The sequence below is a fragment of the Anticarsia gemmatalis genome, chromosome 6, assembly GCF_050436995.1.
Source record: "Anticarsia gemmatalis isolate Benzon Research Colony breed Stoneville strain chromosome 6, ilAntGemm2 primary, whole genome shotgun sequence".
In the NCBI taxonomy this organism is placed as follows: domain Eukaryota; kingdom Metazoa; phylum Arthropoda; class Insecta; order Lepidoptera; family Erebidae; genus Anticarsia; species Anticarsia gemmatalis.
This window is the reverse complement of record NC_134750.1, coordinates 7,255,378-7,277,185: the sequence shown is the minus strand read 5'-3', so window position 1 is coordinate 7,277,185 and position 21,808 is coordinate 7,255,378. Positions and strand designations below refer to the sequence as shown.

At 34.8% G+C, this 21,808-nt stretch overlaps 2 protein-coding genes across 20 annotated transcripts in view; both read right to left on the bottom strand.

Annotated features, from left to right (window-relative positions):
- Nucleotides 1-6,957, bottom strand: part of pHCl-1 (pH-sensitive chloride channel 1) — a 75,806-nt gene extending 68,849 nt beyond the window's left edge. For 2 of the 13 annotated variants that reach the window (XM_076115545.1, XM_076115554.1), the window contains exon 1: nt 6,465-6,950. The gene's annotated coding sequence lies outside the window, so the exon portion shown is untranslated. Of the gene's footprint in view, nt 1-6,464 lie in introns of all 13 variants that reach the window. The other 11 variants (XM_076115553.1, XM_076115552.1, XM_076115548.1 and 8 more) reach the window with 9 other exon arrangements.
- A 4,268-nt stretch (nt 6,958-11,225) lies between these two features.
- mub (poly(rC)-binding protein mub) overlaps nt 11,226-21,808 on the bottom strand; it is a 138,085-nt gene continuing 127,502 nt past the window's right edge. For 3 of the 7 annotated variants that reach the window (XM_076115534.1, XM_076115537.1, XM_076115535.1), the window contains 4 exons: nt 20,402-20,494; nt 20,163-20,297; nt 19,832-19,986; nt 16,977-19,110 (listed from right to left, as the gene is read on the bottom strand). In XM_076115534.1, coding sequence (XP_075971649.1) covers nt 18,807-19,110; nt 19,832-19,986; nt 20,163-20,297; nt 20,402-20,494 — 687 coding nt within the window. In that variant the 3' untranslated portion in view covers nt 16,977-18,806. Of the gene's footprint in view, nt 16,446-16,976; nt 19,111-19,831; nt 19,987-20,162; nt 20,298-20,400; nt 20,495-21,808 lie in introns of those variants that run through there. The other 4 variants (XM_076115536.1, XM_076115538.1, XM_076115539.1 and 1 more) reach the window with 3 other exon arrangements.

The window sequence follows — 21,808 nt, the reverse complement described above, 5'->3', positions numbered from 1 at the left end:
CGTACGACATTTGTCCCTTGAGATCATTTTTCTCGAGATCAAGGTTGTGTTAAATCGAGTTTAAGTGGCGAAGGAACAACGCAGAAAAAAATATTTATCCTATCGAGTGAAGAAAATCAAAAAGAACCTAAAAGATAGTCAGCCAAAGTAACCAATAGATTTTACTTCTTTTGCGATACAACGTAATAATTATATTGGGGATAAAAATGTATCTGGTATAGACAAAAAAAAAACCAGTATCTATGATGTAATTAAACAGTATATTAAAGAGCAAACTAGTTATATACTATACTTACATAGTACTACATTGTACAGTCTGAAGTCGGAGAACTAACAAACGAGTTAATAAGACATTCTAAATTAGAACTAATATTTCAGAGTGGTGAGCAAATATTAAACACATACTGCGCATATAAATCAACAGTTTAATGCTTTACTTGGACACGGGACTACGGACGGAAGGAAATAGTAATGAGAAGGGAACTTAGCTTAAACTAAACATGATTTAGAAGAATATTAAGTACATATTTATTGGGTATAATATCGATTTTATTTTGAAGATTATAAATTCAATTCAGAAAGAGATTTTAAAACCCACGATAAAACATTTGGACAGCCTTTTTGTGTAAAAAATATTGGCGTTATGATAGATCCGTAATATTTTTGAGTTTACTATTAGTTAATTAACGGTACCTGTCCTTACTTTTTGCTCTTCATGTTCCAGAGTCTACTACTTTTCTTTACTGATGAAAAGTTTTAATAACATATTATCAGAGTAAAGTATTATAGGTACTTTTGTTTTATATAATTCAAATCTGACAAACGCTAATTACTATATTTGGAATTACGTCAATTTGATTGGGTGCAGCAATCTGCTATTTCATAATTTGAGCAATTACACTAAGTGATAAAATGACGCACCCAAATGTCGGTTGGAGTTAATCTTTATAGATTTAAGCTCATTTTTATCAAAAGCGTAAATCGTACTAGCCCGTTACATATTTTTTCTTTACCTGAGTAGCGATCACATAAGTGTACGGATTGATAACATTATTGAAGTTGCTTTTAATTTATACTTTTTCTTGCAGGTTACGTTTTAATTGCCTTGTTTTATTGTATAGCTATAATTAAATAAGCAATAACAAAACATAATTCTTGTAAAACGTCGCTATTTATCAAAAGAAAAACCCGCGGTAAGGTAATTAATAAATCGTTGGTATTCACTTAAGAACGGAATCAGCGGAACTCGGAAGTAGTTAATGTTTGATGGTGAACACCAAATCCATTGAGCCGGGATTATCCGGTGCGAAGCGAATTATCCGATCGGAATTGCCGATTAGTCACTGTCTTGGACATAATACTTATAAATGTTTATAAAGACCTCAATTTCCGTGTAAAAAGCACGTTTTATAACCTGTTTTATTACTAAAGAGTATCAGTTAACTTAACAAGTACTTTTTTAAAAATGCTTTATCTTTTGGACAGTGTTTACGATAGTGGTTAATCTAGCGCTACATGTCTTGTCACAAACAATATTATCTAAGCATTATGTGAAGCTTAAGGCTGGGAGCGGTTTAAAACTTTGACACTAAGTTGATCACTCAAAGCAAAATTATGTTTTCGGTTTAAAATCGATCCTGTAGCATTTTACACGATTAATCTACATGAATGAAGTTACTTGTAGGCCGGGTAGCCGAATTTCTGATGCCTTCAATACAAAATTAAGTAGTTTTGTTTCTAAAAATACGCTAGGTTCAAATGTACCCTTTAATTATGTAAAACATCAAGGACTCGAACGCGACGTCTATATCCAAATCGAATCGATACCGGAGACCTTTTGTTCGCATGTTTTATTAAAAGCTCAAGTACTAGGCTCTGAACCTTTCAACGTGTGTGTGACCTCCCAAAGCCTATAAATAGTGCACTCCAATCAATAGACGCATAAATTACTAATAAACCGTGTTTCCACTTGATTACCGTGAATTGAAATGGAATGAAACGATTATGCTGCATTTGAATATTACTTTTTTATTAGCTTTTCGCAGCTCTACGTTCGTGCGGAATTCGGTTTGTGTGTTTTCCGCTGTGAGGTATACGTATAGTTCGTATGCTAATCTGTGATACGTCACACCAAATTTCACATGAATCTGTCAAGCTGTCGCCATCATAGAGTTACAAATATGCTATCGTAATTTGATAAAACTTAACGTCGTTACACACAAAAATTACATCATAACAGTTTTCAAGGATGAGTTCTTATTGTCATAGAAGTTATTCCTTGAACAATTAAAACTTCATTGTGACATGACGTCTGCGACATGTAATGAAAGAACAAACTTGTTTGTTGTCCATTCTCTGAATAGCCTTTGTTAGTATTGTACACCGCTTATCTAGGTTATTTACCTTCCAATCAACTGCATGTGTCCTTTTTACAATGAAAATGCTACTAAATGAAACCGTTCCTATAAAATTCATTTTTCATTTGCTTTAAAATAGCGGAAATTCTAAGATACTAAAATATGTAACTAACCTTATGCAAAAAACCAATTCTGAATAAAAAAATAAAAGTTCTACTAACAAGCTGCCTGACACTACATGAAAAAAGTTACAGAGAGCCATTAACAAAAAAAAAAGAATATAATAAAAAGAAATACTTAAAGGCATCTGCCAGAGTTTTTGAGAAATAAGGGCCAGTACGAATTATAAAGACAGCAGAATTTTAAAAAAGACATTAATCCTTCTTGTCAAATTTATGAAATTATTAGGTGCAGATTTATGTACTGGATTTATCTGGAAGGACAATAACAGATGCAATGTATTATATGACTGTAACATATAAGACACTAATGAGTAATCTAGTGTGGGCCGGCTGCACGAGCACGACACAGTGCGCTAATATCGATGCGCGGCACAATGTATTTTTAAACATAGGCACTTACCTAAATAAATATCATACACTTACGCTCGTACTATGGGGAATAGAATAATATGTCACACGCAAGGTCAGTGGCCTGTATTATGTGCATATTAAGTTTTATTGTCTAATATAATTGGTATTTTTAAAGAAACATTAGTATAAATGAATCTGAATAAGGCTCGACCTTTGCATGATGGGCTAATATAATTTCTTCATTTTAAACATTGAATAATAGAACGGAACACCAACTGCAAGTAATAAGTAATTTATGTGGCCTATAAATCAATTTTTAAAATTGATACCTATCGAGGTTGAATCGATTTATTAAATTCTCGGAAAAACTACCTTTTTGCGCTACTCGTGGCACAAGTTAGTTTTCGTGAACTAGTGAGCAATTTGCTGATGGGTTTATTACCCGAGAGTTATAAAATTAATGTAGGTATTTCATATCATTCCGTCTGACAACTTTTTCTTTTATGAGGAAAATATCGTCAATTTTATGTGCGAAGTCTTACACCCTAACGGCTTTTGAAAATGTTCAGCGACAATTGTCAAAAGTCAGTAGGATTTAGTAGAGTCGCGTTTACGATGCTTTCCTCGTTGTTATCACTCTGCGGATTTGTTCGGAAATTCATACGATGTGTTAAACATGAACGTTTTACAAATACTGAATTTACGGAAACAAGTTTAGTTAGGTTTCCGTGAAATGAAGGGAAAGTTACGCTAATTAATGATTTGTTGCTTATCAAAAACAGCTGCATGCTTTTTTATAAAGCCGAAATGTTACCCAAAATATATTCTAAAAAGTGAGAAATATATTCTCTTGTATGAGTTACGATGTTATTGAGGAAAATATTATTTATATTTTTGTCATGAACGAGGTGAATGTCATCGTGCTTCTTGTTCTAAATTTAACATTTTGACGGACAGTTTCGTGTGTAGAGCAAAATGTGGAGCATTTTTGGCCAGCAATATTTACATAGTGATTATTCAACAACGTTTCTAAATCAAGTGACATTATACAATGGGCAAGATAATGAGCAAATATCGAGCGAATAAATTAGAAAATAGATCACAAGCGGTAGATTCCTATTAGTATAGAAGTAATCTGGATGGTTACGAGGACGAGATAATCTGACTGCATCAGCGACGGAGCCGCGAGTGTAATCTTGTTACTAATGTTTGCAATTCTAACTTTACTATACCCGAGTGCAATATGTTCGTGCAATATTCACGCAAACGAGGCACTTTGTTAGGCCAGAAGACGACTGTCTGCGAATAAATCGTTCTGTGAATCTACTTCTAGTATCATTTTGATCCTAATGTAACGAGAGGAGACAGCCAGTACTTACTTAGGGAGTCTCGATTTTTCTTTATGACCTATATAGTAGGTCAGGAGGTTTCTATTGGCTTTCATCCAAATATTTTATCTTCTTAATGATATTTTATACACAAGGCTTTTATTATGACTTACATGGCTTTTTGGGATGTTTGTTTTTTTATATTTATGTTCGTATTTTTTTGCTGTAGACTCCTGAGGTCTTTGCCCTCACGTCTCTATCAGATTTTACGACGGTCTAGCTTTTGAAGTTTATATACGCTTATAGAATATCCAACCGATTTCGAATGGGATTGACAAACAATTCTTAAAATACATTAAATATTACTTTTTAGCACTAAATAACTTTATACTTGTTTGATGTAAATAAGCTGTAATACACACGCGCAAAACATGTCATAAAACAAGTATTATAACTAAACTCAACGTGCTTCAATTTAAAAATGCGATTTTGCGAAATGGCGAATTGTTTGTTTGTACAACAAATTACCGTTTCCCACGAGAGTCTTCCCCTCGGGCTCTTATCCAGAGTTATCCAATAAAAAGCCTTGCTACGTGTCGGAGTTCAAACGGTTTTAAAAAATTCGACGCTGCCGGTGGCTGACCTGTTTAAATAAGATTAATTGAGTTGAAGATGATATAGACGGGAAAAAATGAAAGTAATAAAGTGATAATTTATTTTATTGTCTTGTTCAATCTTAATCCGTGTTTCGACTAAAGCCAATTCGTGAAATGGTACGCGTTAATACCGAAACACGATTATAATAAGACATGTTAGTGATACGAACTACAAGCGACTATAAGTGAAACCATACGACATACGCGTACACATTGCTTACCTAATATGGGTGATTTAATCAACGTAAAGCTTTAGTGGCCAGTTGTAATCCGGCAACGAGTGTGTCACGTTGCGGTTCAATAGCCCATTAAGATTTTTACGACACAGCACGTTCATCAAACAACAGATTCACGTCAATGGCGCCAACAGAATTACAGACATGTTATTCCAGCAAAATGAATCGCAAACGCTAATTTGTTTTATCCAATTAGGAGTAGAGTTGAGTGACTTAGTTCGCTGTTATCGCTACCCAGATCCTGAAAATCGTTTGTGTCGAGAATATTATAGCGTTCCTTATGTAATTGATTCGGCATTGTTCAACGTGCCGAGGTATGACGCGACGCGTTTTCGTTAATTTGAAAAGCTCACAAATTAGAATTCTTGTTAAGATTAAACAAATAGCACGCGTTTTTATGAGTCCCGTTTTATTTGGAAAAGGTTTGGTGTACCATAACACGTTACCAGCTGCTGATTGCAATGTGTTTTTGTATTTTATTGTTAAATGAGGCGAGGGTTAACGTATTATTGTGATTTTTTGTGTGAGTTTTAACACATTTCGTACTAATCGTAATGCTAACAAAGTTGAATAAAATAACACTTTGTAAATGTTTTGGTGTTGATTATCAAATGCGAACTGCGATTCGATGTTGGTATTCGCAGTGATACATTGAAGATAATTGATTTGAAATAAGTCGCACGCGCCAACTATGAGATTTAATTAGAATAGGTAGTATATATGTATAAAAATGGTGTATAATATGTATAAAAATGTTGTAACAATGTAACATTTAACATACATGACGTAAAAGAGGTAGTTCCAGACCTATATAATCTGACCTAGTTTCCTGAGGAACATCTACGTCATAGGTTTGGCTGTATCCCAAATTTGGAAAAATAAAATTCGTAGAAAGTGTAAACGATATCATCATGTAACGCCAAGCAGGGTGACGAGCTCCGATGACTTACAACTTAAAACTATACGTGGGCACTTCACCAAACGAACAAAATATGTACCTTGTTTTTTGTTGCTAAAAATATTAAATATTACGATAATATTTTTGTTGTTGGTGGTTTTCTAAATGTTTTTTATGCTGCTAGAACTCTACTCACAAAAAACGGCAAAAGTTACACTACAGCGGTCAATACAAATTAATTACCAAAAAAATATGAATAAAAAGTCTTAACCAAGTAATAGCAACTCAAACATCGAAAACAAAACTTGCATGATTTTCCGAGCCTGTTAAAATTATTTATCGTACTACCCGCCGGCGAAAATAATAAAGAAGACTTACGATAAAACAACCCAAAGTAGTTTGAAAGGATATGTTATACAATTTTATACCAAAAAGTAAGTAATAAAAAAGAAATACCTTTGCCGCTCCCACCGCAGTATCGATTCCCACCACCAGCGCAGTCCCACCGGCCAGCGGCCGCCACCACTCGCCACCACTCGGCAAGCAAAGGAAAACAAAGCAAATGAACACAACACACTCAGAACGTCCACACTATTTGATAAGCGGCCGGCGAAAACCGCATCGGGACACTTTTCGCCACAGTCAACTTTGTACGGAAACTTCAAGAACTAAAAAATAAAAGGCAGAAGCTATTGTCCGATCGTCTAGAAAATTGTCCGATCATTAATAGAAGAGATTTAACGAGTCGGACGGCGCGCACCGCGGAAAAGTTTATATCATTTTACGTTTCTCCATTCCGTAGGCGCGCACCGGGCGGGCGAAAGTTTTCAGCGTAGCGTCAGAAGGCAAGTGTGCTTTTGTTACGCAATTCACTGCGGCGCGAGTCCGCCAGGGGGCAGCGCGCCGCTCAGTGGCGCAGTGGCGAGCATGCGCACTGCCACTCGCCGCCGCTCGTCGCCCGACGCCCGGCGCCGGCTGACGCGCGCCGCACTCCGCCATTAATCTTTTCTTACTGCTCGCCGCTCATTGTTCCCACACAGAACAGGTATGACTACTAACGGCCCTAATTAGCACGTAGCGGCCTTTTACTACGCGACGTAGGCCTATTTTATTGCACGAGCGGTACGAGTAATGCTCTATCATAAGAACAGATTTAAACATCAACGCTCATCAACCGTTACATTCTGACCCACTTTATTGTAAACGTAAGTTTTGCAGAGGAAAGTCAATAACAAACGAGTACGGAGGTCAGGGCGCCAAGACATCGCGTGAAACCGCGATAATCGTAGAATAGCAGGCGAACGCTATCTCCGATCTCGTGTGAGACGCAGGTAATATTGTAGCTAACCAAATAGCGTTTAAGTGCCGCGAGCGCAAATAAATACCTACTTGCTGAAATTGGAGGGCCTCTTGTGAAAGTGCTCAAGTTCTAAAATACCTGTTTATGTCCTACAACGTAATACCTACCTACTTGTTACGCAACACGCTTTCACTTGTCATTTACAAAGCGAAGCTTCATAAAATATTTAAACCTATTTTGACTTTGATGCAGGAATAACTGAAATTAATACAGATATCTACATTACATAAGCAATAAAATATTTATACCTGTCTTTAAAATATAAATAAATAAAATAGCGTCTATTGCTTTTGTTATGTCATCATAGTAATTAAGACTAGGCCTGTGCGACTTGGGGCTCAATGTTTAACTGCTTGAGAGCTTCAAGTAGGTAGAATCTAATCTCATTGGAAGTTTTGGAGTGCCTTTCTAATTGAATTCAGGAACTTCTCTAAAGATGATCAGACTTTAGTCACTTTAGCGTAATTAAAAAAGGATATCATAGGAACCCTTAAAGAAGGGACCAATTAAATTGAGTACAAACCAAAAACTAACACATAGGTACCTATGTATGCTAAAAAGACAAAGGATGGTGTGGTGTTAAATTCTTTTGAAGAGTCTGCAGATTTTTTGGTCTTGAAATGCTAATAATAATAAATAATTAAGTAAGTACAGAAAATACCATATAGCACTTAAGTGCCATGAGTGCAATTGCGTCGAGAGGTCGTTGGTTCAATTCCCACTCGGCACAAATATTTGAGTAATCCACAAATAGTTATTTCGGTTCTGGTTGTACTTTTTGTCCGTCGTTTGTATGTTTGTAAAAGTCCCAGCGACGCATCACACAAGAATAATTCTTAGTGCAGGAAGTCTTCTTTTGGAAACGAAACGAAATCATGCAAGTCGTTTGGGTAAAACGTTAATAGGCAAGTCTAACAAGTTTCCCACACCGGTAATGGCCGACACGTAACTAACGGTCTTTATAAGGCATTCTCATTCGGGGTTTCCTTAAACATACTGCTTTTATCTCTAACGCATCGTTTTACTCGGTGTAAACATCTTTCCTACAGTTTTTGTACAGCATCCTTTGTTTTTAGTCCTCTTTGGTTAGAGGAAAACGGAGCTGTTTGTAGCCAACAAGCCAAGTAGCTGTTTGTAAAATTGTTAAAGCGGTTCTTTCGAAGTCATTATCAAGACTCGAGATGGTAAGTATTTGGTAGTCTTCGGGTAGATACTAAAAAAACATGGCATTTGACTACAAATATGTTCTCTAACCATATCGAAAAATCAAGATACTAATTAAGCAACCATTAAACGTAACAATAGAAAGTACCTAATGTATAATACAAGATATATCGAAATAGAGTCCATGGTTTGATTCAAAATAAAAAATTAAAAACTATGTCTACGCTTTTTTTGTTAGTTAAAAAGTAAATTTAATCTGCTTCATACCTATGTTTACACCATACACATATAAATAGAACACAGCACCAGTTCCAAATACCTATTACGTATAGATACCTACATTAACTTAACAAGAAAAAGTTCGTAGCATTCGTAGCAAAAAGGGAAATTCGTAGCACATGAATCGTAGCTGAAAAGGACACTCGTAGCAGACAGCCGAAAAATAAGCTTGTAGCATTTGTATGTAGGTAAAATGAGATTCTATCTATGTGCTATGTGTAGCCTTATGTGTTTCTCGCTACGTAACTGAATGTTCTAAACCTTTCAGTGTCATTATAAACCTAATTTTAAATCATTGGTTGAAATTAGGTTGACATTAATAACTGTTACTGTGGTGGGTATAAGATTTTTCTCACATTTATAACATTTCAAAACTTACCTATTTCCTAGATAAAAATTTAGGATTCAAGTCTCATGATGTTCTCCTTCGTCGTAAAAATACAAATTTGGTTGGATTAACTAGGTACAGCAAATGTGAGTAGGGCGAAAACATCTAGGTACGCCTATCCCAGTCCTATAGAAGACGTCTTCCTAAGACTTTTCACCGTGGATTTCCGAACAATATATCGATCTGAGAATAGAACTTTATGAGTCAAACCTGGTTTAGACTAGCGCGGGCAATATAATCCAAAAAAGAACAATAATATTGATAGATCTAGATATACCTACATAATTATGCAGTTTTTGTATCCGCTAATTGAAGCAAGTGTCTATCCCACTAGTCCCGTCACGGGACATCTCAACGGGACTAGTGAGATAGACCCTAAGTACCTATGAAGCTTTGAAGTAGGTACCTATGTAAGGAATTAGTTATTTTAATATGTACCAAATACTTTTATCTACCTATATTAGGTACTATTTTACTTCATTTTATTTATTTAGAAATTCTGAGGCCAATGTTTACCATTTATTTATAACCTTATTTCCACGAAAGAATGCACAGCGGCAGCGTTGAAAACTTCCTCAACTTTTTCAAAACCTTATTAAAGTTATAAAGTTTTTAAAAGTTGGAAAAATCCATTCAATTTCGCGCCCTTGGTTCGTGGATATGAAATTTAATGAAAATAGTTTTTCTTTTACACATTTTAGGTAAAAGAGCAAAACACTTTATTTGTAAGAATTTTATAGTAGGTTGCTATTCTTGTAGTTACCTAATCGTGATTTTATAAGTACCAGACTTAGTTCAGGCCGATTCAATGTTGTATAAAAGAATTTGTTTTTGAATAAAACTCTACAGTATCTATCATTTACAGTCTACATTTTAGGGTAGGTACCTACACTCATAAAATAAATTTTGCTAATTTTCTTGTTGATTGGACCATGGCTGGGTGACCTAACTTATAATTATGTTTAATATGCTGATCATTAGAAGTTTTTAGGTACCAGAGCTAGGCAGGCTATTCCATCGACGCATCGAAGAGAGCTACCAAGGTAGTTTTAAGGTTAAGATGTCATACCCGTCTTCCCCGAACGTGTACCTATTTGAAGATTTTATCCCCTTTATAATAAAAGATACAACTTATTAAGTATTTGACATCAAAATCAAATTTTTCATTCAGGTCAAATACTGACAGTTGATTGTTAAAGATTAAACCAAGTATGGAAATTTTGTTTCTACGTTGATATCTTTTATACACAGAAGTTTATTTATCTATTCTTAAGTTACAAAACCTTTGTTTACTGGAAAAATTATAGAGTACAATTCTTACCTAGATCGTAGCCTACACACCTACCTGTTATATGTATGTACCTACCTACATAATACAGTGCGCCTGAACAAGTGGGTGAGCATCGCACTTGTCGGCATACAGCGTTGAAATATTTATTGGTATCGAACGCTGTTCCTGGAATAGGTGAACGTCCGTCACTCGTTCAGTGTGAATCATACCACGACATGCAATACTGACAGAACCAATTATGTTGACGTGATGTGTAGACCTGGTGAACCTATGTCTATGTTCTGCATAATTGATAATGCAGCTAAGTAGGTACCTGCTAACTCAATATTAACAACAAGATTTCGGCAGTCATCGCCTAGGGAAGGATACTCTAGTAAAGTTACTTATATTTAGATTTTTTTTTATTTATAAAAGTCAACTCCCGCCCTAAGAATTGCTCTTTAGTCGCGGGGACTTTTACAAACATACAAACAAGGGATACAGATATTGGTAGGTGGCCTGCAGTCCCGCAGTGTTAAGTTGCTAGTTTAACTTAAATAAGATTTTCCATAGTTTAATTATTAACAAAGTACCTAAATGTTGTTTGTCCCTACACAATGGTTTTCACAAATATACGAACTACTAATTTTAAGTAAAAGGTAAGTAAATGGAGGTGTTCGCAGGTACTTCAACAATGTCAAGACTATTCTTAGTAATACATAACCTTGGAACGTTGATGTAATCAATAAAAGTCCATTTTATTTACACACTTTATTGAATTAACATAATGAAAACAAACATTAATATCATATTGAAATGAACCTCAATGACAGTATACTGTAACCGTAAGTACAACATTTATATTCATAACATTTAATCAATTCAATTCACAAAACGATTAGATATGTAGATAATTACAGTGATATTCGAAAGATATGACGATATGGTGAGAACATCTAGCGTGTGATGTGAGAAAGTAACATGAGATTACACGGCTTCCTTCTTGCATCTTCAACATACGTGGGTGTGGAAAATATCTTATTCCGACGTGACACTAACGTGCATCGTTCTTAATTATTTTCATTCAGTAATACATAATCCCTAATAAGTATTTAAATCTGAGCGACATTCCGGCAATCTAATGTTTAGTGAATTTATCGCACAACCAATATTTATTACTATAATTAAGCTCTCTCACTCCTCATTAACACTTGAATATTCTCGCAATTCTACCAAGAGCGTCATAGATATGTTCATACAATCAATCAATAAAATTGATTTTTACGACGAAGAAGTTTCTTCGTTCGCTCACTCTTCTATTCTACTACAAGTAAAGTGCCGTAATGTCGCTCGATGTTTGCATAGAATTTGAGTTTACTTTATTCTGATATCAAAACCTGTATGACATCAAAATGTTCGTTATAACCAGTAACATAACTATACTGAAGACAGAATTACCATCGAGGATACATAGTTAATAATGTTGATATTTGGAAATATCAAGTGTCCATCAATAGTTATGACATTGATTGTAACCGTTTATTTATTAGATATCTACAGAAGATATTTCAAATAAATATACCATTTAATATTTACTAATTAAGTGAATACAAAAATTAAATGCTTATTGAATTAACAGCAGTAAAACAAAAACTTCTGATATTTTTGTTGCATTTTTGATATTAAAATTCTTAACTATACTCAGTCAATAATTACTATTAACTTTAATACTAAACGTGTTGAAACTGAGAAATCAACGTAGCCTACGCACATACACAATGACAGAATATTTGTTAGCAGATCTACATAGATAATGTTTGAAACACATTTAGCGTGTTCGTATACATCGTAGACTATGCCTTATAAAATTCATAATATTCAGTAATAATCATATAATGCGACATGACGAACGTAACATTCAAATGATAACTCACATATATAACACGCATCTTATTGTTCTGAGAAGACTTAAAGCAATCTTTAAAATATATTTCATTTATTAGCATTCGGATACATACATTTGAACTATACAACTGTGTAGATAAAGTGAACATATAATGAAACATTTACCCTGGTTCACTACAGTATTATTATAAAGATGAATATTTTGTAGAACTAATTTAATTGTAGTGTACCTAGAAAGGGATTGAAGCGAATATAATATTATTGGATATTGTATATGCATAATAAATTACACAACCCTTTTACCCAATCGTCTCGAACCTGTATTATATGGATATAGATTTATTAAGACGTAGCAAAATATTATTATGTATGTAGGTATATTATCGTGCTCCAATGTTACCAATCAAACTCGCGAACGAAGTGGTCTGCATTTAAGCCCTTTATTCAAAATATTTTAATATAATTGTAGTAATGTCAAATTTTAATATTATGTATTAACCGTAAAATTCAAGAAAGGGATTCTCGAAAACGGTGCAATAAGAATTTCAAATACATGTGCTAACACGAAAATTGTAAAGAAATTCACTATTACATTTATAAATATTTGCTAAGATTGAATTTAATTACACTATTATACAGCGCAGTCTGACCCTGTCAATAAAGGCTAATATAATTCAATAACACGATACAAAAAAGTACGTACGCGTACATCATACGGTATAAAATGATTTGCAAAATCAAATTCTAAGAACAAAAGGCACCAACTTTTAGTTAAGTGTCTAAACACGAAAACTAGTAACGAAATGTGTAAACAACTAACATTTAATGTTACGGTAAATAAGATTGTCAATCACTAATAATTATACTTTGAACAAACATAAATCCTCATAGACCATGCTTCTCTCATCTTATCCTGAATCATGCCGACCGTCTACGCCGTGTCTGTGTAACATTCACAAATCCTAGATGTATGCAAACCGTAGTTCACTGATACTTATTACATTTACTCATGTTACAGTGGATTTTAACAACATTAACTAAATATTCGTGCAGGTACAAAATTTTAATGCAGCCGTCATTGACATATAATCTATTAAATCGAAACGTTATAGGGCACGATACGTATTCGACAAAGAGATATTGTAAGTTAAATCTTAAACGATTATGTATTGATAAGTAACAAAATTATTTGTAAATATGTTATTATTTATACAATTAGTAACAGAACGAGCGTCGTATCTTGCCTGTAACATATTTGGTGAGAATCATAAACAAGAATATTCCGTTTCATATATTTATAATTTAATTAATTACAACGCACTAACTAGTACGGTGCATATTCACACACAAATTATTACATTATTGCTTATATAACAACAAAACAAACTAAATATAATTTCGAAGCCTAGCTTACATTAACATTGAGAAAATTGAGCAAATAAAAATAACAATAACAATACGAATCATAATAATTGCTCTATATAATGAGTATAATAAAGATAATATCGATTTCCGATTTTACGATACGTTATAACCGAACGTAATAATACAATGATAAATTAACACTAATTAATTATTATTATTCACTAATCATTTAAAATTGCATTGTACTAAATTTTAATAATATCATTGACAACACCGATGAGATAATCAGAAAGCATTTGAGTTACAATGCCATCGTCAATGTTCAATGAATCAATGAATATACATAAATAGTCCATCCCGTGAAACGGCGCGCGTCTCGTTGTTCACTGTGACGTGAACTAAAAGCGTGCACTAATTACTACTACCTGCATCTCTATTCCGATAACGCGTGTACAACATTCTGACGTAGCATTTGCACAAAAGTGCAACCCCGAACGTTAATCACAGCTATGAAATCTCTTCTCTTTAGTAAATTACTATTTTTTTTTCAAAATCATCTTTTCACAAAGTTATATCTATAGATTATTCTATTTTACCTGTGTGGTACTTATTTTACAAAGCTCTATACATTGTCTTAATTGCAATTTAATAGACTATAAATAATTGATTTTATCAAAATTTTATTGCTACGTTAATTTACTTTAAGCAAGACCACACAAAAATAGAAAATCTTTTTCAGATGAGCAAACAAAATAAATAAACTTTCAAATATTTTCACATAACACAAGTACACCGATAAAAAAACAAAATTTTGACTAGCATCCATAAAATTTCATAAATTTCTACCTCGAAACAATTTGACTAGCATATCGACCGTCGATTTAAAAAGGAATACGAACTAATCTTTCAATATTAGCAACGTCACATTCAAATGATGTATAAATAAATTTTAGACACAACTTTGGCACAATCATTCATTACTGAAATACTGCAGGGGAAGACTTGGGAAATATGTTATTGGGATATGTTTTGAGAATATTAAGTCTAATTGCATAATCTTACAACTAGGGTGCAAAATTAATAAATAGTGGATAATACAATAATCTTATGTAATTGCTATTAACTTGATACTTTAAATGTTAATTTAATCATATACGGTGTTTAAAATACACGCGCAGTAGTCACTTACGCCTATTATAAGAAATTGATATTCAAAGTATTTTGGCACTCGATATTTGTGGTGTCGTGGCACTGTTCATCTTTTAGCGAGTAAAGAAACATTCACTGGAAAGCTTTTAATACAGTGGTCCTATAGTTATCTTATCCTAAATTAACCTAGATGTATTTTTTTTAGCATTTTTTGGAAATATTTCGATTACCACAGGACTATATTTCATCTAAGACTAAATACAATGAGCAGTCTGGAGAGGGTGATAAAATAATTCAAATTAATCATTCTACATTACATCACTAAACATTAACTACTCTCAGAATAATTTAGCATAAATCCACAACATTATTAATGTTAAACAAACTTCAACAATCTTTGGCTTTGATCCCTAGACCAATATTTTATTTATTCGACTTAAATTTCCAGTAGCCGATGTATCTACACATTGTGTATACGTTAGAGATCTTAATAGTTCAAATGTAAAATAAATTAGAAGACTATCACATTTAGCAACACTATTTTTATACACCTAACGTCTTTTTTTTGTGAATCATAGACGATTTTTAAATGATATACTGAAATGTTCACTCCGCCTCTGTCTTCGATTTAAAGTAAGTTTTCTTAAAGGATTTGATCCCATCGGTTTCGTATCGCCGCGTCGCGTCCGTGCGCCGCAACTATTACTGTAATACCTAATTTCCCAGGTCATTACGATTATTTTATTTACAAATATTGTCTTTAAACCCTCTCACTCTGTTCGCTATTCTAACACTACGCTACGTCAGCGGATCCGAGGTCGATTGTAACGCATCTACACCTACCTACTGTACGCCGACACTCGCTTTAACTTACTTTGAACATTATTACTTGTGGTCGGTACTGATCATTCATGGAAAATAAATCCAATAGACAATTGAAATACTCAACCGCTTAAATCCATAGTAAATTCGATCAGCTTAGCTAACTCCTGTTGCATACTTTGTTATAAATTCATAAGCCGTGAACAGTGAACAAAATGTTTTATATGTAACTGTTTATTATTCAAAATAATTATTTTGTGAAGTAGTGATGCGTTCACTGTCCACGGATTAGTAAAAAATTTCAAATGTCAGTCATTTTTTAATATTTTCATTAATCTTTTTTCAAAACCCCTTTCCCTGGCCTCACTGATATATAAATCACTGACATGGTCTGCTCCAATCAATCAAATACAGTGGAGAATAAATATAAGAATATCTAAAATACTTATAAACTCGTAACAAATGTAAACATACATTCAGCAAGGATCTAATGCTCAATTGTTTCACCTCGATTAAAAGAGATTGTTTGGTCACGTTCATTTGAAGAAGTATATCGGAGCCAGAGTCCCGTATTGCGGCTGCATGACAAACGTGCGGTCAGTGTTGTACAACTTGTACGCAACACTGGAGTTCTGGCCGCGGAGCCCCATTCAATGGATCGGCGCCTTCACAATGTGGTTCGGAGCGATGTAGTGGTAGCCCGGCAGCGGCAGCCCAGCGGTCTCCATTGTGATCCTGAAACACATTATACCCTTTATTTAATTTGCTTTTCGACATACTTATACAATAACTATAATTGCACTTTCACAATCAATTTCCAAAATAACAATGTAAGAAACCCGTTCATTGGGAGCTTATGACGAGTTAAATCTTCGTGTTGGTCATTTAAATATCACAATCAAATAATAGCTTGGATGGAAATGGAAATCATGGGATAAAGCTGCAGCAGGTTCAGATCGTAAAACCTTTTCACGTGAGATACAATGAACTGTTTAAAACGTGGAAAAAACTAGGATAAAAATTAAACGTAAGGAAAACTCTTACCAGGAGTTTGGATGATCCAGTGAGCTGTAGGATGAAGGTACACGATGGAGCAGAGTTCAGCATGTCAGGTATCACGGGAATGTTTGGTGCCTGGGTGGGCAGGATTGTGACCAAGGTTCTTGAGGAAGCATCATGTTTCGGAACTTATCATATATGGTTACCTTCACTTAATTCTAAACCGAGGCTCTGTTATAAAGAAATCATTATAATAAAAGACACACGCGTACTATTATTATTTTATTAATTATGTACTTTAAAACAATACACTTTTGCTTAACGATTCTAGCGAGTAATATAAACCTGAAATGAATACGAAAACGTTTACTACCTTAAAATTAACATGATTTTTATTACAAATAAAAATTATATTAACAGCTAAATAATCTGCATTCCCTACGGAACTACTTTTAGAAACATACGAATTGGACCTCAATTTTAAATTCGCACTAATTAATAAAAGAATGTATAGACAAAACAACGTCATTACCACGCTAATATGCTATAGCTTCGCTATTTCTATTGTAACAGCGTTGTTTGCCTTTATTCGATAAGGTCACCTAAATATAAAACAGTCCAAACTACTTATAATATTTCGAATCATAAGTAGTCATAAATGTATAATAAATAATAAAAAATCCAACATTCCCATTCCATACGAAATATTTTTGGCGCAAATAGATTCATACCATCTACAAACAAAATGTATCCTAGCTTCTAACAAAATGGAGATTTCATACATAAATGATAAAAGTCAACGTTGTAAAACTATAAACAATCCTATGAAGTAAATTTTGTAATCCAAATAATACCTTAACATTTTTGGCGCCACGATTATAGTTTTACAAGGTTGATGTTTTCATTTCCAAAACTCGTAAAAAAATCAAGGAACATCAATTTAGCGATAAACAAGTAAACCATAAAATGAAAAACTGAAGGCGATTTATTTTAATATTAATTCTGTCAAAAATCTAATTTGATCTTCCATTTAAAATGTATATACACAGAGGTACTAATAGCCATCAAACAATACTTCTTTATGTATTAAAATGAATGTGTACAAATGAGGCGACTTACAAAATATCTACAGCTTTAGTAGTTCTCTAGAATGATCGTGTGATCGTGTCGGAGAAGTATCGCTTGATGTTCTCTTCTTGATTTGACACCCTGTATTTTGATTCCAAACAGATATTTTATATACCTGACCGCAAAGCACTCTGTATATTCTACAGCCTTTAGCTTCTACGTACTCTCTACTATTGTCAAGATCCCTAGTTGTCGTTAGTCATATTAATTTTAATTTCCTCGTGGGATTAGTTCATCATGTAACCCTACTCAACTAGGCAGTGTTACCATCGTGATTTTATTTATAAACAACTTCGCCAATTACGTACTTATGATGTTGTAGTTCATCAAGGTCGTATTTTTCTGATTTTTAGTAATAACTTTGTCTTACGTCAATATTTATAAAAACTTTAATGACTTTACAATAAATAACTTTGATATAGGTTTTGTCAGTTTAGTATAGTACTTTTACTGCCTTCGGCAGTGATTTTTAAATCAATAAGAGATTAATTATGTTGAAATAGAGAATCACTGCTTGTATTATAATGTAATATATAGAAAAATGAATATATTGATGAGTTTTATAAAACTGAAGTTCACTCGACGACTCGAGTATAACGAAGCATTCATTTACATTGAAAATACGTACGCATAAACAAATAGTGATACGAATAACAATATTATAGCAACAAAATGTGAAAATTCATCAATATATTGAATATACTACAAAAGATGAAAACAGTTATTCTCAAAAAGTAAAAGATTTCTTTTATTTATTCTTAAAAGTAATACTAATCGATAACTGCGTCGGAGACAGTGGGAGGTACCGAAGCGGCCGACTCCGCTCGAGTGCAAGAGAAGGGCGGTCACGCGGCGAGCGAGCGCGCCGTGACGTCACGCCCGGCTCGCACGTTACAAGTTAAATAAAATCTAACGATGACAACCGTAGTTACATGATTTAAAACAAACTAGCACGCGTCCGGAGGGAGACTAGTACGGGTTGTACTTGTTCCTCTCCTTGGAGGTCTTGGCGGGCGCGTCGTCGTCCTGGCGGCGCTGGCTGAAGGACTTGTGGTTGCGGTGCACGCCCGTGGTCTGCACGGGCTGCGACGTGCCGCTCAGCAGGTCCGTGAGCCCGCCCAGCGCCGACAGCGAGCTGAGCGCGCCCAGGGCGCCCGTCTTGCTGAGCAGCTGCGCCAGCGGGATGGCGGACGCCAGCGGACTGGCCGCCGACGAGCCCGCGCTCGCGCCCGAGCCCGAGCTACCCTCCAGATTCGCCTTCTGAAGCTCCACACTGCCGGAGCGGGACAGGAATGACGTAAGGGTCAGGCGACCGTCTGGGCCTATTCGACGAAGGAACGACTGCCGCGGTATGAAGGCGCCGACTCGAGTTATTGTTTTATGAAAGTGTTCCGCGATGTGTAATACGAAATTGGTCGCGATAATTAAGTCTGCGCTTTACAGAACTGAATAGCATATAAAAGTTTATCTAACAGACCCTTAGGCACGCACATAACTGCGTGTAATAATGCGCTCTACTGATCGACTTAAAATTAAATAATTGGCAGTAAAAATGTGTTATATGACAAAAATAATATTCGGACTAATGATAAAATATTAGGCTTTGGTTTGTGCTTATTACGAGGGTTAGTTAAAATCAGTGCAAGGCTTATGAAGTCCAGTAACCAGCAAAAATAATGTTTATAAGCTATTTGAAAATAAATGATTACAGAATCTAAGTATCTCCTTGATAAGCGCTTGATTAAACTCGAGTCAGATGCCGTTTTAAACCAAATAAAATCCGAAAAAACGTTTTCGAAACGGCCCATAAGGTAAGATAAATAAGAGGAATATTACGGGATTTCAAATAAATCGACCTTGAGAGGTGGATCAGGCAAGAGTGCGTATGGACGTGTACGGGCAAAAAAATACTCCACTGGAGTTGGATGGAAATTTTGTAGGTAGGAGACTTTGCACATGTTATTTATGAAATATGTCTACATGTTGAAGCTTACCTCATATTGATGAGATACTGAGCGAGTGCCACGGAATCAGGATTGCCGGAAATAGTGATGGTTCGGTCAGTACTGCCGCCCTCGCGTTCCTCACAGTTAGATATCCGGATCATCGCGCCGGAGATTTGTCGGATTTCGGCGATTTTGGTACCTCCCTGGAAAGATTTATTTGCGATTTAGCTATGTAGATGTAACATGTAGTAATAATGAAAAACCGTTTGGCACATATATTGTTTTTTATACATATTATGGCATTCATTCTGATAAAACACACTCGTAGACCTGGTACCGCACGAGGACTACGGACTTGAGATCAGACATAGCTGCTTACCTTTCCGATGATGCATCCTATCAGTTCGTTGGGCACGGTCATCTCATGTGACTGCTGATTGGTTGTTGGCTGGTTTCGGGACTGGTTAGATGTGCGCAGTTGGGATCCCGCCAATGCAGCGAGGGCTGAGAGATCAAATATTTTAGATATTCAATTAATTTTTATGTCGATTTACTTTCATAGTATTTCAATTTAACAATTGATTTTCAAGTCGTTATATGATGTGATATTTAGCTACCTGCAGGATTAAGACCGGCAGCGTTGGCTGGTCCGAGACCGCCGAGGCCCAGTGCAGCTAAACCGGCTAGCGGTGATTTGGCCAGACCTCCCATCTATTGTAAAAACATTTACTTAGTAATAATAAATCAATTAAAATACTTAAGTTACCCAAACCAAACGTCATGTTGTACAATTTCATATTGCTTTTTACAGATATAATTTTAGTATGCCAATTTTACTAAAATAATAGTATTTAACTGTAACACAAATAATTAATGCACAGAATAGCTTCTGTATTCAATTAGGCTACTGAATAAGTAGGTATTATACAAGGAAAATATGCAAGAATAAACAACGCCAGTTTTGTTCTAAATAAGAAGAAGAAATTATACTACATGGTGAGTAGTTCCTTGGTTTGAAATATAGACAATAAAATATACACTATACTGAATAATATTTTTAATTAACATAATATATAGCTCCAGCTGCTTGTTTTCATCTTCTTTGACATGGCCGGGATGGGATCGCTGGATAGGGTAACCTGGGTAAAAACTAGATTTTACAAAGTAAATTTTATTACTAGGAAAATTCGCAATATTGTATAATATATAAATCATAACAGAGGTTCACTTCACTACATTCAGTTCAATAAACCAAAATAGTGAAGCTTTTGGATTCTGAAAAGGTAAAGGATTTGCGAATTTTCGTAGTCTCCGAATTTTTATTCCACGTTGTGAGTACTTGACTGGTGCTGCCCATTGAAATGCACCTTCAAAATACAAAAAAGGCAAAATTTACTGAATTCTAAAATATTATCGCATCACGTTAAGCCATGCGCGTCCATGGTTAATCACCATTATTATTTTCGTGTGGAAAATAAAAAAGAAAAACGACGGAGTAGGCAAGGCAAAGGCAAATAAGGAGAGGTGCAAGTAAGGGATTATATTATAACAACTTTGTACATCGCTGGGATGTGCGCGAGCGACGTTTGTAGTACATTACGCTCGTGTCTCGGCAATGCCAGAAAACAAACAGATAAAGCTTTGAATATGAATGTGTTTAATGCTACACATCGTTTAACTATAATCATTACGATAGATTCAAATGTGCTAAACATTTCAATGCTAACACTACGGTAGATATATATGGGGTACTTATTGAAATAAGAGTGATACAAATGTAGGGGTACGTGCAAATAAGAAAGAATACATCGATGAGTTTCAAGCATAAGGCATAAAAGAACAGCGCAAAATAAAATGGATTCATTCCTACACTCCACATCACCGAGGGTCTAAGACTATCATATACAAGGTTAATTCAGGGCTGCTACGGGATTCGACACCACACATCCAATTCAAGGGGACTCTGGGGCAGCACCAATCACATAATGTCACTCAGCTTACCACACAACCTCATAGAGAATATAC